The sequence below is a fragment of the Primulina huaijiensis genome, unplaced genomic scaffold (assembly GCF_012295235.1).
Source record: "Primulina huaijiensis isolate GDHJ02 unplaced genomic scaffold, ASM1229523v2 scaffold43089, whole genome shotgun sequence".
Taxonomy (NCBI): domain Eukaryota; kingdom Viridiplantae; phylum Streptophyta; class Magnoliopsida; order Lamiales; family Gesneriaceae; genus Primulina; species Primulina huaijiensis.
In genome coordinates this window covers 1-18,653 of record NW_027360399.1, presented here as the reverse complement: position 1 = coordinate 18,653, position 18,653 = coordinate 1, and the positions used below count along the sequence as shown (strand labels likewise).

At 33.6% G+C, this 18,653-nt stretch overlaps 2 protein-coding genes and 1 non-coding gene across 3 annotated transcripts; 1 reads left to right on the top strand and 2 right to left on the bottom strand.

Annotated features, from left to right (window-relative positions):
* Positions 1-7: 7 nt before the first annotated feature.
* On the bottom strand, positions 8-5,344 carry LOC140969927 (probable sulfate transporter 3.3). Its single transcript, XM_073431448.1, has 13 exons — positions 5,006-5,344; positions 4,844-4,892; positions 4,318-4,525; positions 3,940-4,111; positions 3,116-3,181; positions 2,422-2,535; positions 1,903-2,019; positions 1,597-1,723; positions 1,199-1,485; positions 793-983; positions 618-709; positions 460-536; positions 8-344 (listed from the first exon to the last, which is right to left on the bottom strand). Exons 1-13 carry the CDS (start codon positions 5,315-5,317, stop codon positions 186-188), a joined length of 1,971 nt encoding a protein of 656 aa, XP_073287549.1. The 5' UTR covers positions 5,318-5,344; the 3' UTR covers positions 8-185.
* A 5,795-nt stretch (positions 5,345-11,139) lies between these two features.
* TRNAS-AGA (transfer RNA serine (anticodon AGA)) lies at positions 11,140-11,221 on the bottom strand. Its single transcript has one exon. It is a non-coding gene; the product is annotated as a tRNA-Ser (tRNA).
* Positions 11,222-14,818: 3,597 nt separating this feature from the next.
* On the top strand, positions 14,819-18,648 carry LOC140969919 (protein ESMERALDA 1-like; the record flags this gene model as incomplete). Its single annotated transcript, XM_073431435.1, has 7 exons — positions 14,819-15,480; positions 16,332-16,401; positions 16,748-16,815; positions 16,919-17,007; positions 17,451-17,648; positions 18,300-18,504; positions 18,580-18,648. Coding segments are annotated over exons 1-7 (1,065 nt in total), but the record flags the coding sequence as incomplete, so codon positions are not given.
* Between the last annotated feature and the right edge of the window lie 5 nt (positions 18,649-18,653).

The following is an 18,653-nucleotide window of genomic DNA, read 5'->3' as shown; positions in this document are numbered from 1 at the left end:
ATATAAGTAAAGAATACAAACATTCTATATTAAGAACCAATGGCCAGTACTCACAACATGACCGAAAACATCATTAAAACATAATATGAAGTCCACTATTTTTCGAGTCGGAAATAAATATACCGCATCAACTTGGTTGAAATATTGAAAATTATAACTATATTGGTATTAAACCAAACAGTTTATCACAAATATCTAGTCGACTGATTCTTGATATTGGTCGCAAGAAAAGCGACTGCTTCCCCAACTGTCAAGAACAAGCAATCTGGTCTTGCAAATTCTTTTGTGTCGTCGGCATGTTGCAACTTTTCGATCACCCCGCCGAGTGGATTCACCAATACAAGCTACACATACATGAGAAGTTGGCACAAACAGAAGAAAATAAGCACGAGCCATTTAAAGTTATCTAACAATCACGACTAATGCAACGTGAACAAGATTGAGAACAAGGCAACTTGCCTCTAAATTCTTCTTTTCCAGAACAACCCTCAAATCTTTGAAGAATGAGACCCCATTGGTATCAATTGAACTCACAGCTGGAAATAATTACCAAAAAGTTGATCCAGTGTTTCTTAATTTTTATCATTTTATCAACTGTTTATTTGTAAATATCTCACCAGATAAATCAAGTATCACAAACTTAAGTTCAGGACGTTTTTTGACATCATTTTCACCTTCTGAATCGTGTTCAACTATCCATCTTGTAATCCTGACAAAGTAAAGATGATATGTGGCAAGGAAATACAGCGAGGAAACACAAAAATACAACAAGAGAAACATATGATAACAGACCTGTCTTTTAGATAAGTTGAATTAGCAAAGTTGATTGGAGCTTCTATACTCAAGATGAGGAATCCAGGGACACAAATGGCTTCTTTGTAATGATGAAGATCACGATAAATATCTGTACCGGGTACGTTCCCCATCAACACAGTTTTTGGCCTCGTAACTTGCAGTAAAAGCTTGAAAATAGATATTCCCACCTTAAAATCCACAAAGCCAAATATTACCAGTTTTCAATTTATTGTGCCAACTATCTAGTTTAAAAAATGTAATAAATGGGGTGTCTCCGCTGAACTAGAGATTATATTCATCGTTGATAGGTGTAAAGCGTTCTGGACGCCAAGTTTTGACTTGACTTGCCTGGTACTCCTAAATAGAACTGGACCGGAAAAATGTTGAAAAACGAGGAACTTACAGCAATGGCAAGGCCGTTTTGAACAGAAATGAAGAGGACACCCAAAAAAGCACATAACATCACAACAAAATCGAATTTGTCGATCTTCCAAATCTGATATGCAGCTGGAACATCGATGAGGCCAACCACTGCTGTGACGATTATGGCCCCTAACACGACATTTGGTGTGTATTGAAAGAGTGGCATTAGGAAGAGGAGTGTAACCATAATCGTTACTGCCATTATTACGTTAGACACAGCAGTTTTGCATCCTGCATTGTGATTCACAGCTGATCTTGAAAAGGCACCTGTATGATTTGAATTATTAAGTCATAGATCCACTTATGGTAAATACAAAGTATTTGGTATTTATTGTTTATTTCTGACAATGATCGAGTTTAGGGTGTAATATAATGCACCTGTTGTAACATAGCAAGAAGTTGATGACCCAACTATGTTCATAAGACCAATTGCTATCATTTCTTTGTTTCCATCAACTTGGTAGTTCTTCAACGCAGCAAATGTTCTTCCTACAGCGATTCCTTCCTGTAAGGGAAAATTGTATCAAATGACATTCCATCTTTGTTAATATGATACTTAAATAGAAAGGGGCAACCAGAGTATCATGTCCCTCTCCAAATTTCTCATTTCTAAAACCAAAAAAAGAAAAGAAAATCCAAACTTTATATACTGGTCTTCATTAATTATGAGAATGCACTACTTACTGTTAGTGAAATGATACCGGTGACCAATCCAGTTTTGATTACCAATCCCAAGTAGCTATCATGAAAATGTAACATGCTCCATGAAGGGGGATTCAATCCTTCTTGCAGTTTACCAATCTGAATCAAGACAACAAATAATTAGAACAAACCAAAAAACAAGCCAGGCTTGCTGATGTTTGCCCTCGCTCAGGTTTGTTAGTGGTGGAACTTGAAAATTGTTGAAACTGTTCGGTCCAAAAGCTCGAACTCATGTTTAGAAAATATATATCCGAAATCGATATCTAAGACATACACCAACATGATGGTCGAGTACTAGACAACAAAGGCCTAGAACCAACTCAAGAATGTGTGGGGTTTTGTGCTCCATCATGTTATATATCATATTGAAATCGTTCGACTTTATGGCTACGATATCACATTGAGATCATTTGTACCAAAAGATAGCGTCCGCCACGGACAATATTGTCAATAGTTTTATACTTATTACAAAAATGCGTTGGATCGGAGGAAGAAACTTACGATACTGATGCCATGATTTTGAGCTTTAAATGCGAAAGCCAAAAGAGTTGAGAGGATGACCGAGACTAGAGGAGCCCCAGCTGACACCCAGAATAAGTTTGGTTTTCTCATGCTCTGCGCAGTTACAAACAATACATGCATTCAAACATTGTGCCACCAAAATCGCTTTCTCAGTTCTTTCACCTTTGAACCTTGCTCTAAGTGTGTATTTAATTATTTACATGTATTTTTACATGTGAGCCCATAATTTTTTTGTGGGCATTATATATGAAGATGAATGCCAATCGTAACTCATAAGTGCTAGTGTGCCACTAGGATGACGCATTCAAATTTAAAATTTAATTCTATTAAGTATTTTTCATTTTATAAAAATGTGTATCTATCATTTCCATGTATGTAGACCTTAGAATTCATGGGTGTGATTTTAAAATTGCACGTTCTGTCGCAACGATGAAGTCTTGTTATCATCAGAATTCTCGAGCCTGTTAAAAAGAACTCAAAAAAGTTTCCAATTTCAAGAAAAAGAACCGAAACAATTTGTCCAAATTTTATTTTATTTTTTAGCATGATCAATTCGTCCAATTAGCATATAATATAAAATTGTTAAAAAAAAGTAGAGGAAAATATAAAAAATTATATTTTTTTCCATCAATTGGGAAAAAGATAAAATGAATAGATGAAAATAAATACTTACAATATATCTTGTCAAAAGAAGGAATGACAGGAAGCAGAAGCCCATCAATATAGTTTGCCATGACCACTACATAAAATAAACCAAAAAATAACATTATTTAATTAATGATTCCAAATTATTGCATTATCAAAAAAAAAAAAGAGAAAAAAAAGAAAGAGAGAGAGAGATGTAAAGGAAAAAATAAAAATACAGAAATTAATAAAGTGTCAGCGGCTTGCATGTGCATAGTCGTCTTGATATGATTCCATATATTTGTCTGTCTATTGTTTTCTTCGAAAAAGGTGGGAACTTTAAGCATACAAAGAATTTTTTTTTTTTCAAGTTTAGATTTCTACAGAATATTTTATTTAAAATAGTTTCTAATCAAGATGACTGAGAAGATATAGCCTGTAGGGTGGGGCAAAACTTGATTTCTAAAAAATATTTTTTTAAAAAAAAAATCAATTTAAAAGGACGATCATTTTCTTGCTCGATCCTCCTCTGCGCAATGAATCCAAAACCCAGCACCACTCTTCAGGTTAGTTGATTAGCTAGCTAGTCACCTAGCTCGCATATTAAATAAGAAACCTTATTCATTTTTCCAAATACATAATATTTCTAATCGCTTTGTTGGTACATGAGATGACGAAAATTAAGGATGAAAAATTAATATATTTCAATAACATAATGGTTATATGACACTTATCTCTTTCGTAGTATTTGAGCCAAAGATCGGACAAAACATAAAATAATAATTGATATTAATTTCGTCTGGTGTAAAAAAAAAAAACTATATACAAGATTTTTTTTTATTGGAAAAAAGAAAGAAGGAAAGTAAAAATAACCTCATGTGTATTATGAAAGACAGAACTCAAAACAGGAACTATCCCCATTTTCTTTGTGAAATTTTTTATCCCGAGAAGACTCTTGAGTTGTTGAAGAGATACAATAATGGCAGCACCACCCATGAATCCAATCAGTGTTGCTTTCGAGAGAAAGTCAATAATAAATCCGAGCCTGTAAGTAATAATCATTGTGTCGTCAGATACTATACTGGTATTCATTTATTAACTTGGTTAATTAATTCAGTGGTTCGCTCCTAACAAAACCAATAATTATCAACATATTTGAGTCCAAATTACATATGTCTGTATTTCCATCCATAATTATGAAAATAGCTATGATCAGAATGCATAGATGAAGAGTAATTAATTTTAAGTAACCTTAAAAATCCCAAAGAAGCTTGAAAAAGGCCAGCGAAAAATGTTGAAGAAAATGCAAGTTGGAGAAACAAAATAGGGTCTTTGACTGGAGAAACTTCTTGTCTTAGCATTGACCCCAGGATTAGAGAAGCTATTGAAACTGGGCCTACTGCAAGATCCCTCGAGCTCCCAAGAACGGCGTAGATTAAAGGTGGCACGAAACTTGAATCTGAATAAATAAATAAATAAATAAATACCCATTTTCATTAAATAATACAATATGTTTACGTACTTAGATTTTGGTAGTTGCGAAACGGGAGACAGGATATAATATTCATTGTTTATGATGGTAGGTGATCGATGAAAAATATAAAATTGTAGAATGTTCAAATGTACTATGTAAATATACAAAAGTTAAATAAGAATTGAATCGGGAAGATCAATAATTTATAACAAATTTTATAAGAAAATTTTAATGTATATTAAATCAATAATTTTTAATATAGAAAAATAATTTTACAGAATCTCAAAGGATAAGATAACTTACAAAGACCAACAATTGGAGGCAAATTAGCTAACTTTGCATAACTTATGCCCTGAAAGAAAGGGGGAGAATCCATAAATTTTCATTTTATGAAAAAAGGAAAATAATAAAAGTTAATGACATATAATGCGAAAAAAATGATTATCTGATTTCTTTTTGGCAAACCTGAGGAATGGCAAGACTAGCAATAGTGAGACCAGAAACAATATCAGATTTGAGTAGATTAAGGTTATACTTAGGACCCCAGTCAAGTATAGGAAATATGTATTGTGCCGCAAGTATGGATTTTGTTTTGCAGGGCTGTCCCTTGAACTGCCGGAGAGGATCATCGGGAAATAAAGTTTCTTTGAGCAGCGCCTTGAGTTTCTGAAATGTGCTCCGGCGAGGTGGCGGCGCCACCCTGTGCACCTCCGTCTCCATGGCTATCTCCACCGAGTGAGAGGTATTTTCGTTGTTGCTAGTTTTTGGTTGTTCCATTGGGGATGAGTGTGGGTTTCTGTGTTGAAATAANTTTTGATTATCACCTCATATCAAATCCATGGGAGAGATCGTGTCATCTTAACACAAGTAAGGTGACTTAGGCGACACATGTTCTTGCTTTTGAATGGTCTTCTATGCGTATAATAAAATTATTCATGCTTCGTAGATATGAAGAATAATTATATGTATTTTCTAATAAAATATACATGATTAATTATTAAATATAAATCATTTAACACTTTAGAATAAAATATATTTTGATCTTAGAAGAAGATACGTACTTATAGAGTGTTTATGAGTTTGATTTTTCAAACCAACATTTTTTCGGATAATTATGTCATACAAGAATTGTTCAATGCAATTTATCTAACTGCTGTGGTTTGCATGATACTGCATTATCTGAGAGTTATTTAAAGCACACCGAAAGATAGTGGTTGCGAGTCATAAAAAAAAAAGTTTCACTTTTTCAAATAAAAGAAAAAAATGTCACATGATGATGATAACCGAGTGAATCGAGTAGGAGTTTTGTGGGCGATAGCACCGGGTCGGGTTGATGAGCTGGAGATGGTTGCCCGGGTACTTGGACCTGCACTTTCAAGGGAGAAAGAACGTTAATGGGTGCCAGAAGATTATCCGCCGTGACCACTCCAACGCTCAAGTCAGTGAAAGGTTTTTTTAGATAATCTTGTAACAAAATGTTGTAGGCAATTTGAAAGTGAATGAATCTTTAAATGCTGAGCAAACCTGATATTCATAAAGAGAAAGTCAATGATGATCTTGTTTTCAGTGTCTCCTTACTAATTATAGCAAGATGATTGCCCATACCCCGTTTTCTGACACCAACTGCTCCTGACCATCCAATATGTCCCCTGATTACCGAGTTGAGGCATCTCATACCTATGCACTCGAGTGCGTTGCTTTTATCGAGGTAACCTGGACAAGGACATATCATCCGAATTTTGTCTAAAAGCCCGCCGGATAGGGAGATATCATCTGGATTTTATTTGAGGGCCCGTGTTCCCTTAGTCTGGGGAAATGATGCTCGAGACATCCACTTGCCCGGTCTCCTATACGATGTTACTCGAAGCTTTCCATGACCCAAGCTATTCATCTATTGTTCCGGGTTATCCACGACCCGAGCTCATCCGAGGGTATCACCACTCCGACTATTTGCCCGATCTCCTATTCGATGTTACTCGAAGCTTTCCGTGACCCAAGCTATTCATCTATTGTTCTGAGTTATCCATGACCCGAGCTCATCCGAGAGGTATCACATGATTTTTTAAAAAGATCGAAAATTTGTCCCTCCACCTCAACCCTGCGTCGTCCAACTATCTTTATACGAATTTGTACTCAACTCATTTGTTTTTGTATTTAACAATAAAAGTGAAGAAGCATGCGTATGGTCGTGGATGTCTTGTTTGTCCCTTAATTTGCATGAAAATGGATTCCTATGTAATATACGTGTATATGTGCAAGAGTGCAATCAACGTCCACGAGTAAAGTAAGAAATCATCTTTCTGATTTTATATAATTTAAAAAATTATTTGTTACATACAAATATATTTTTTAAAGCAAATGAAAATGGGATGATTAATTTTAAAATGAAACTTTAGGGATCTTTATGGATAAATGTAGAATCTGGTACCTATAAAGAAGATCGATAAAAGGAATAAATGAAGGGAAAGTCTAATAAATTAAAGTTGGTTGGAGTGTGATACTTTGAAAGAGAAATATGATGCAAGGAAATGTATATCGTATAATGCAAACTCTGTTGATCTTGCTATATCGTATAATACAACAAAAACACTGCTGATAGAGATTATACAGTAGAACTTAAATATTTTAAATTTTATAACATTTTATACTCGTGTTTCGATTGTTTGTTTAATAAATACAATTGTCGATCCTAAATAATCTCCTTTCCATTAATTATATCATTTTACAACTCATGGAAAACTGAACAAGTTTTGTCCGTTGATAACAATTGTAGGACTGAACAAGTGTCATTTTGCAAAAATTATAACCGATGACATCAAATTAACAATTCAAATCTTTTAAATTATATTGTAATTTGAGTGTTACATTTAAATTTTATTTTGTGAGCGACAATTATTGATGTAAATAAATTACCTAGAATATTTTTAATCTGGACTTTCTGAAAAATATTTTTAACCCGAATTATAATACGTTGAGTCATTATAATTGATTATCATAAAAGTAAAATATAATAATAATAATGGTGGATGAATTAAACCGCCTAAAATTCCGATGACAAAGAATTTAATAGCCCAAATTATAATCGTGTCATGTTTGTGCAATAGCATAACGTACATGTTTCATGTTATATGAATATCCTCCAAGTCGCGTGATTTCAAAGTAGAACTTTAATGATTCAAGAATCTTTTTAGTCATCGACGACGATGACGATAATAATAATAATAATAATAATAATAATAATAATAATAATAATAATAATAATAATAATAATAATTTGTGAGATTAAAAGGTATATATATATTTGGGTTTGTTTTTTTATGGACAACTTTTGTTGTACGCATGAAATCATACAATACTTGGTTTTGGTAAATATTATTAAATCACATATATTGTATATCTGTATGAAAAATTACAAGGATTGAGATATTTGTAATTTTAAAACATAATTAACTTATTATATAAAATAGAGCATCATAATACGTTTTCAAAGTGAAAAGTTAAACAAGTGTAATAATTATGTGGAAAAATATAGAAATTAATAAAAATGAAATTTTAGTGTAAATAATCACAATAAAACGTTAGAAAACGAATTCAAAATTCAGACGTATCGTAAATATTTAGCACCCCTTCTTGCTCTTACGTACACACACATGTTAAGAATTCTTTGCCTCCACCTCGAGAATCTCTATTTTTTGCCACTGGTCCTTGTCGATAAATGTAAATTTTTATTGTAATAGTATAAAATTTCAATTTGTTTTCCTATTGGAGAATAAATTTTTTAATTCAATAAAATTATATAAAAACAACATGAATTAAGTTGTATCACCGATTCCGACTAAAACATAGCCGCAATGGACGTTAAAATCCCCTGAATTTTTTTTTATTTATATCTGGCCCATGTGTCACGGAAATTAATGCAGAGATGTGTAATAAACCTGGAAAAATGAAAAAGGAAAAAGTAATCTCAAGTATCCTATAATTTTTTTATGTTATATCATGAATGTTAGTTTTTTATTATGTTGTGAAATTTTAAATCTCAAATTTTAATAAAATATAAAAGAACTATATAATCTAACAGTGTTAAAATATTAGGAAAATTAATTCGGTTGAAAGATGGGGAAGTTGGTGAAAAATCCCCAATCAAAACATTTCTTTGGGTTCACTCCCTACCTACAAAATTGTGGTACTATGTCATACAAATTGTGGTACACTTCATGTGGAAATGTGGTACTAAAAAAGTACCCAAAGACTGAACACAACAAAAACGACGACTGGAGACTGAAGATCAATTTCTCGTTGAAAGATAGACCAACTCAATCTTGTCAGTAATAATATAAGATTTGATGAGTGGTGCACTTATCTAAGCTGGTTATTAAATTTAGGCAAGTTTTAAATGTGCACCTTTATGTCAAAATTGGCTCAGGAGGCCTATTTTACTGCATCGAGAACCTCAATGCATGCACATATAAATATTGCAAATAAGAAATTATCTCTTTCAAATGAGAATATCTGAATTTATTTTTTTTTCTGATAAATGGGTTGATGGGGAATTAGTCAACCAAAAACATTAAAAAAACTACGTACGTACTTTGATGAAAGAACTAAGACTTGTGTATTTTAGCTGTCATCAATCTTTAACCTCACTACTCTACTCTATATCAGGTTGAAATCGCTTATTTCAGAAGTTGTAACTTATTCAAAATATAAAATGATATGAAAATATAAGATTTCATCAATCTTGTAATTGACAATTAATTAAACAACTCGGTTACAATGGATATTATTCAAGAACATGCAATTGAAAATATCTAACGTGCGTTCAATGTTCGTATGACCAAGTGTTTGTCATTTATCAGAAGCTATAATTAATAGTAATAATGTAACTCTAATCTTTTAAACCGTACGACATCTCTAATGTCATCTTTCGATCGATGATCTCTTAGCAAAAGACAATTAATGAAACCAACAAAATTAGTGAAATGGAGTGATCTCTTTCAAAACACTTAAATCACGGTGGCTGGTGGGTAAGAACCCGTATGTGGTGGTTTATAAAAGTAAATTAGTGTTTGTGAAACTTGAAATCTTCAACCTTTCTTTTTGTAAGCAAAGTTCGTCGCTGTACAATAATGATTGCATAAAAGCGAGTGGTGAAATAGCTTTCAGTGATGTCGTTTCTCCGTCTTTCAAAACGCAGAGGTCTAATCAGGCATGAAAATGATTAGTTATAGTAGGGAAAGGAGCTTGCTAATGGATATCGAGAAATATAAGTGATATTAGTCAAAAGGTTCGAATTTGTCCTGAGCCTGAAGATGTTAAGGGAAAACATCTAAAGATGTTGCTGAAAAACAATATATTGAATGAATAAATTAAACACTCAAACCTGGTATTTATAAGAAAATATTCGGGCCCGTGATGAGCCTTCCACATTGGCTGTGGATGGATCAGGAGTCCTAAAGTCTGGTTTGGATCTGGTCCTGATTGACTCATTTATGGGATATCAATAAGCAATCGGGGAAAGCACTTAAAATTTTTAAGAACAAGTGATTATGAATTTTGACATTTTCAACTTGAGAAAAGTTGGTTTACAAAGCATTATCGCAACCCTGTCTAATGTTCAATAATTTTAGAAAATCTTTGCAGTATATATTGTTAATGGACTTTGATTTCCGCCTTAAAAATTATGTATTTTATTTTGTGTTAACATGTGAAACAAATAAAGACTCTCACATCAGTACATCTTCGACATTTGAAACGACAATGATAACCACTATATTTGCAAATCAAACTTTGTTGTGGCCGAACTTTATAGAGAATATCAAAGGAGAAAAAAGGGAAAAAATGTGTTAAAGATTTGATAATAGAATTCTATGAAATTATGTATCAAAACATCACATTTTGACGAAATTATGACTTAAAAATATGAATGCTGGTTTTTTCTATAAAAAATATAAGGGCCTATATTGGATACATAATTCGATTTTTAATTTTTTTTAGGCAAAAATTTGTGTGAGACGGTCTCACGGGTCGTATTTTGTGAGACAGATCTCTTATTTGGGTCATCCATGAAAAAGTATTACTTTTTATGCTAAGAATATTACTTTTTATTGTGAATAACGGCATGGTTGATCCGTCTCACAGATAAAGATTCGTGAGACCATCTCACAAGAGACCTACTCTTTTTTTTATGAAGATATGATTGCTTAGATGGTACAAGTCGAGTTGCCAAATCGGCCAATTAGTCGAGTTGCCAAATCGGCCAATCCGATCCGACACAGATTGGCCCCCCAAAAACCGTAATGTGGTGGGCCAATCCATGGGCCGACCCGTATCTAACGGGTTGAAAAATCTTCAACTCAGCTCAACCCAAGACGGATTGTGGATTAGGAGGTTAGCTCGTATTAAATGAGTTGAAAATATTTTAACTTGGCCCACCTAAGCTCGCAACTCACGCATGTTAAGAAAATCGAGTTTTCTTAATGATCATAATTTTTTATAATTCCGCAGGACACACTAACAAAAAGTAGTAAATATAATTGTGAGACTACCACATGACACTTTTACAAAGAAAATGAAAAGAAGAATATTAAAATTAAAAAATACGTGGTCGGCAGGATTCGAACCTGCGCGGGCAGAGCCCACATGATTTCTAGTCATGCCCGATAACCACTCCGGCACGACCACTTGTTGATATTCCTTTTATATTAATAATATTAGAATAAAAAATCACGATTCAAAAGATTCTAACCTATCTATTTATCACGATAGAGGTCCCTTATACTAGTCTTCCCACTTTCTGAATCACATAGAATTACTGGCAAGCGCACTAAAGTGACATCCCATTATTACCATTCCAAGATTATATTCTGTGTTCATCTTCCCTTTCGTTTTCTCGAAAACAAGTAAGACCACTTCTTACAACTATTTTAAGATTCTGTTTTTCCGAACAAAGAAAAATCATCCAATCAATTCAACATATCACTGGATTATTCAATTACTTCGATTTCATACTCTATTTATTTTACTGATTACAGATTCTGCTCAACACTTTTTGGCTACAAAAAGTAAATGTGATGTTCTGGACTCTCTTCTTATCCTGACAGATAAAGCTTGTAATTTTTTCAAGATCTCATATATCTTGAAGGTTGGACATATGTCAAGTCATCACACACACACACACACATATATACACGTGTAGGAGAACAGCAAAGCAAGCCTGATCTTGTAATATAAATTCCTAAAAAAATCATCTTTAATTGATACATCAGATAACCAGATTCCAACTCTTAGGCACCACCAGCCTCAAAAAAAAAAAAAAATCTTAGGCACCACCTTCTTTGCATATTCCTACAATGGCCTACGCCAAAAGTGGGGTTTGTTTTATATGGATTTTACGTTGGGTGGTATTGTGGGACAAGTCATATGCTAGATTTTTACCTTGTGATTGATCTTTGAAAGAATAAAAAGAATATGGTCCTCCTCTCCCCCCCAATTATTTTTCAAAAAGATGATGGAGGTTATCCATCCGTTTTTCCTTTTATGAGCCAGACATGAGGATTAAGAAGACAATTTTTGGGTTACTTTAGTTTACAAGCTGTGAGATATATATACATTTTCTATAATGTAATGATTGTTTAATCATGTACTTTATAGATGTAAGTGTAAATTTGGTACTTAGTTCTAAAATATATAATTTTAGTTCATATAAGTAATGTGTTCAAGTTGGTGGAGCATGTGAACGATTAACCAATGATTACGAGTTCGATTATTTATATCATTACTTTATCGAACGAGCATGTCACGCATAGTTTGTTCAATAAGATTTATCTGATTAGCAAGATTTGTAGACTACTTTGTGACCCAGTTTGTAACAAATGGTATCGGTTGCGAAATTTCATGTCATCAATATATATATAATTTAATTCCTAAGTTGACGAAAAGAAAAAAGTTAGTATCCATCTAAAGTGGGAAATATATGGGGACTAGGGTAGGAAGTTTGGTGGTTAATTTGATAGTTTTGAATGTAAATCTGAAATGATCACGGATAATCAGTCGATCGGCCATTGAAAGATTAATCATTCATTATTCGATCTGATGCGGGCAACTCTTCATAATTTTTATAAAAATAATATAAGCTCAATTGGATCAAATTCTCCCTAAATTAAAGTATATTTAAATTATTGTGATTTTTTTTATTATTATTATTGTATGAAAAGGATTGATCAAGTTATTTACCTAAATGATTGAATTTGTAATTGATTGGACAAATAACGAAATCAAGATATCAAATTATTGAACCTATGATTTGCCCAGCCTAACCTATGCCCAGGTTTCCTACTTTCCTTTCTAAATCAAAACCGACAACCCCTAAAAAATAAAATTAAAAGTTATTTGAAAAATAAAAAACGCAAAAACTACTCAATAAAACTAATAAAAATAGAAAGTATCTAAAATTTTTAACTTTACATAAATATTTACGATAAATAAAAAATAAAAATAAAAACACATCATGCCTAATATAACGTAATAGACTACTTAGTGCACATACAAACACACACAAGCCACCACCAAGGAGTTGCATATGGACATAAATTGAGGGGTTGTAATTTTTATTATGGAAATTTTAATACTAATTTTTTTAAAACATCAGCTTACATATATAAAATATATAGAAAATTTAAGAGGGTTGTTGCGAATACATATCACACCATCCCATGTACATTGTTCTTCAGTTCTTCTCACGTCATTTTTTTAATATCCAGTATTTGTCGTTTTATAAAAAAATTATAATTGATTGTAATATTGTAATTCGAATTTTTTAAATCGTATAACAATATTGTATTTATCACTCTCATGACATGGCAATTATTGCATCTCAAAATATCATTATGTTTCAAAATATATATACAAAAAATTGATCTCTCATCATGCCTTTCGGAGGCTTGAGTTGGGTTTAAGCCCAAAATGAGTAAAATCAGGTCTCCACTTTTACGTAGCGTTGGGCCCAATGTTTTAAGTGGGTTCACTTGGACTCTGTGGTCATTTTTCTAAAACCGTTGCCGCATTTAGAACTTAATTAATTCCTCTCTTTTATAACTACTGTATCCTTACCCACCAACACCATTTGAAGCTTGCTCGAAAAATCTGACCTATTCAATCTAAGCGATGGCTGAAAGGTTGATCCCAGCTATTTCTTGTAGAGGATATCTTGCCACCATAAAAAACAACCGCTGCTATTCTACAATCAGAAAAATCACCTAAGCTACATTTTTTTTCTCTTTTTTGGGATTATGTTACTGCTGTGCGACAATAACGGTATAATGTGGGATTTTGTGGTTTGTTGATGAATTCTGCAAAAGTGGTTGTTTCTCTTTCTTGAATATGGTGGTACCCAAGCCAAAATGGATGGATGATATGTGCATTTTAGCCCCCTTGTCAAATTTATGTGACGGATCATTGATTGCTTCCGAATTTATGAACAATGAAGCTAGTGAGAAATGAGAAAGAAAGACTAGAAAATGATAGTAGTTTGGACTATATGACCAATGAAGCAGTCTGTATTCTCATAATCCTTTAGCCAAAGATTGAACTTGTGCACATTCCGCATCTTGATACTGTGATACTCATTTTCAGATGTGTTCAAGTACAAGAACAAATTAGGCTCCATTAATCTTGGAAACTTAAGCGTGATGTCATCAGTAAATCGGACAAATCAGAAATTACTGTGGTCAAAGATTATGACGGATGTATGATTACGGTCGAACGGAAGTTTCCATGCATGGTGAATGATCAATGTGTCCAACTTACAATTATTTCAAACATTAAGAAAGACTCCCTCTGGTGCTTAAATTCCAAATTGCATAGTACATATTCTTGAAGCTGTTGTAGAACTGTCATGTTTCTGTGTAGGTATGCTGAACTATATACATGTGCATGCCGTATGGTGAAGGGTTTAACATAAATTTCTAACCAAAAAACAAACTCTTCTACCACCGAATCCATCTGTACATAAAATACGTCATGTTCTATATTCTTAGAATATTTAGAAAAACGTCGTTAGCGTTCACTTAAAGATACCTATGACTTTCATTCTCTCCATCCTAAACAAACCATTTAATATTAATATTTATTTTAAAATTTTAACGATATATATACTGAGCCAATAATTATCAATTTTTTTTCTTATTAAAAAGGAGTTGCTATTGAAAAATTTATTAATACAATGTTTTGATTGTGGCAGCTGTAAGTTGTACAGTAACATGTGAAATGATAAAAAAAAATTAAGTCAAATATGATATAGAAATATATAATTACGAATGTTAATCCAATAATTGAGCACTAAACACTTGATAAAATAATGCATAGAGAGGGATCTCAGCCTGGAACCCAAACAAGCCCAATTCCAGCTTCACTCCCTCTCTTCCTCGGCTTTCTTTCCCGGTCGCAGTTCCTTGCGAATCTCCATCAGGGCACGTGCCTACTCCCCTCGCGTCACGTGCCCACCATTTCCACGCTTTTCCTCTATTCATGATTTCAATCATTTCCCGCAATGATAATGCTGTGAAGAAAAGAGAGCGATGCAAGCTTACAATCGTCTACCCACCAGCGGTAACAGCAGCCCTTCCTCGCCTCCCGCGTCGCCAGTTTCCCGCTCGCCTCGTTACCGCCACCGCTCATCCAGACCTTCCCGAGCCGCCGCGCCCAAGACACTCGCGCAGCGTCTCACGTGGATCGTTCTCTCCGTCCTTTTAAAACGGCAGGGGATTTTTCTGTTTGCTCCGCTGCTGTATATTGGTGGGATGCTGTTTTATATGGGAACGGTGTCGTTTGATGTCGTCCCTGTTATTAAGCCCAGGCCTGCACCCGGGTCGGTTTATCGAAGCCCGCAGCTGTACGAGAAGGTCCGCGCTGAAATGGACTCCGATAATTCCTATAGCGATGCGGTTAGTGGGATTATTTTTATTTTTTAAAAAAGAAACGGTGATGTAACCGGAATTGATGTGTTCTAGGTTCTTTTGGTTATTTTGAAGCATTTTTCTTTTTCATTTTCTATTGGTACATGAATCATTAGTCTTTGCTTAATACAATTCAAACTGGAGCTTGGAATTTGCATGGCACATTAGCTTTTGACAATATAATTTTTTACATGGTACGGCGAAATGTTGAGATGAATTTAGCAATTTGATCGAGTACAAAAGGGAGTGTCATTATTTTAAGCATCTGTGCTCTAAGCTTTCTGTTGTTGAGATCTCTGAATCACTTCAATTGTTTCTGCTTGGTGTGGCTAATGGATATGATTTGATGTCCGCATTTACTTTGTTTTCTTAGCCGGATTCGCTTCAATCGGCTATATCTATTTGACTCATTATAATTATAATGCTGAAAGGTTTTCCATTTTATTATGATGGTTTCTACTGGCTGATTCAGAAAAATTGAATTGAGTAAAACGAATGGCTGTAACGGGGTATTATATTTTGTAGAAGAGAAAGATCCAAAGTTTCACACCAAAACGTCGCATAATATTTTTCTTCATATCCTGATTGTGTTACTATGTGACATTTAAAGTATTATTGATCCATGTTAAGAGATTAATGTAGAAGGGATAGTGTATTAGGTTATGTTTATGGGGTGTTGAATAAGTTAAGTTACTAAATATTTTAATATGCCCTTAAATGACGAATTACGTTTGCTGAGAGAATATAAGTTGCAATTCTCTTTTACTTTTCTTGTACCTAAAAAATGTCTTATTTTTTCTGCTAAGTTTATTTTATAGAAATCTTTGATTACTTTGTAGATATCAACTATATGGAAACACTCTTATAAAGGTGGTGAATGGAGGCCGTGCATCAACAAGTCCACGGAAGGTTCTAAACTTTCTCATCATGAGAAATTTTACATTCTCTGTATTTGTTTTCCTCTAAACATCAGACAATACAAATCTAAAAAGTAGACATGAATGGAGGTAATGTAGTCAGGATGTTAATGGTTCCCTAATCTTATTTTGATCATGGTGTTGATTCCTCCTTTTTTTATTCTGTATTGATTCCTCCGTTTTTGTTTTTAACTTCTTATATTCGGTTCTGTGCGATTATATGAATCTGTTCTTATGGAAAGAGATTAAGATGTGAATGTTAAGTTACATTTAAATCTGTTCTTCGGAAAAGAGATGGAGATGTGTATGTTAAGCAGTAGATCTACTTATCGTTGCAGGCTTGCACGAGTCAAATGGATATATTTTTGTCGAGGCCAATGGTGGTTTGAATCAGCAGAGAACGTCGGTATGCTTCATCAGTATCATGAATTCCTTTTTTACTGCAGTTTGTGCTTTCATATTTTTGCGTTTGTTGACATGCTATTTCTAATTGGTGCTGGCGCTTCCAGATATGCAATGCGGTGGCTGTGGCAGGTTACCTAAATGCAACGCTTGTGATTCCGAACTTCCACTTTCACAGTATTTGGAGAGATCCGAGGCGGGTATTTTATCATCTGTGCAAAATCTTGCTGCCAAAAGCTATTTCTTCTGTTTACTTTTTTCCAAAAAAATTGGGGCATACATGAAGAAAATATTAGATAACAAAAAAATAAGTTGTGTCTGTACTAGTTTGAAGTTACTCGGCTTCTCTTCTCTAAATCAATAATATTGTTTGTTTCATTTTCTACTATGGATATATGAAAATATTTCACTACCTGACCCAGAATACCTAGTTACATGTTTTGTCTCTATAAGTATTTGAATAAGTAGATCTCTTGCAATGTATTGTAGTTTCTGTATGGATTAATATTTATGTTCCAAAAAAATATGTTTTATGTAACTTGAATGGCTGCAATTAAGAATATATGCTCTTGGATCATACTGTTATTCTTGTTTTAAAGATAATGTTGTCCGCGTCTCTTATACTGTTTCTGTGTGCAGCAAATTTGGTGACATATATGATGAAGATTTTTTTATGAAAACCCTGGAAAATGATGTCCAGATAGTAAAAACTGTTCCAGGGTACATAATGGAGCGATTTGACTATAACATGAGCAATGTGCACAACTTCAGGATAAAAGCATGGTCATCCATCCAGTATTATAGGAATACAGTACTTCCCAAGCTGCTAGAAGAAAAGTGAGTCCTTCTGAATACTTGTTCTTATTCCTTGACCCTCTGTTGTAATGTGTTCTGTGGCAATAATGATTTGAAAATTGTCTTTAACTTACATAGATGATTACTTATGTCCTGATGGATATAGCTTCAAAACTGAAATATCTATGAGTATTTGAGTTTTCAATATTATGTCTCAGTGTGAATAGTTCTACAATCTGCTTGTTCTTTTTTATTATCTATTCTTTTTCTATTGTTGTTTTCCCCCCGTTTTCCATGTTTCGTTTTCTTTCTGGGCTCATGTGATGCATCATGACTGTCTTAGATTCCTTTTAGTTGCTCTACTTGTATTTCAGCAAATTCTTGTGGGAGTTAGTGTGATCAACATGATTCAAACTTTAAGATGATTATATTGGAGCTTTTTTTATTTACTTTTCCTATTGCCTTGACGTTCATTGACATTATTAAGGCAATTCTTCGATATTTTCTAGCTTAAGTCATGTTGGGTTTCTCTCTTGGGCATTTGTCTGTCCATCATTGCTTAGAAGTAGTTATCACCTTTTTGCGTAATTAGTATCTTTTCTCAGCTATTCTTTTCATCATCGATGCTTGAACATTTTTTTACTTGGTTTTTATAAATTTAAAGTTTCTACCATTTGCATCTGTTCAATTCAGGATTATAAGGATATCACCCTTTGCAAATCGACTATCGTTTGATGCTCCTTCGGTGGTACAACGACTTAGATGCTTGGCAAATTATCAAGCTCTAAAGTTTTCGAATCCAATATTAACTTTAGGCGAATCTTTGGTTGTAAGAATGAAAGAACGAAGTGCTAATAATAGTGGCAAGTATGTATCTGTTCATCTTCGATTTGAGGAGGTTAGTTGGGGTGGATTATGACTTTCGTTTAGCTGAACACTTGCAAAAGCAAAGTGCTAATATCTTCTTCTCTAGGATATGGTCGCTTTCTCTTGTTGTATATATGATGGTGGGAAGCAAGAAAAAATTGACATGGATGCTGCAAGAGA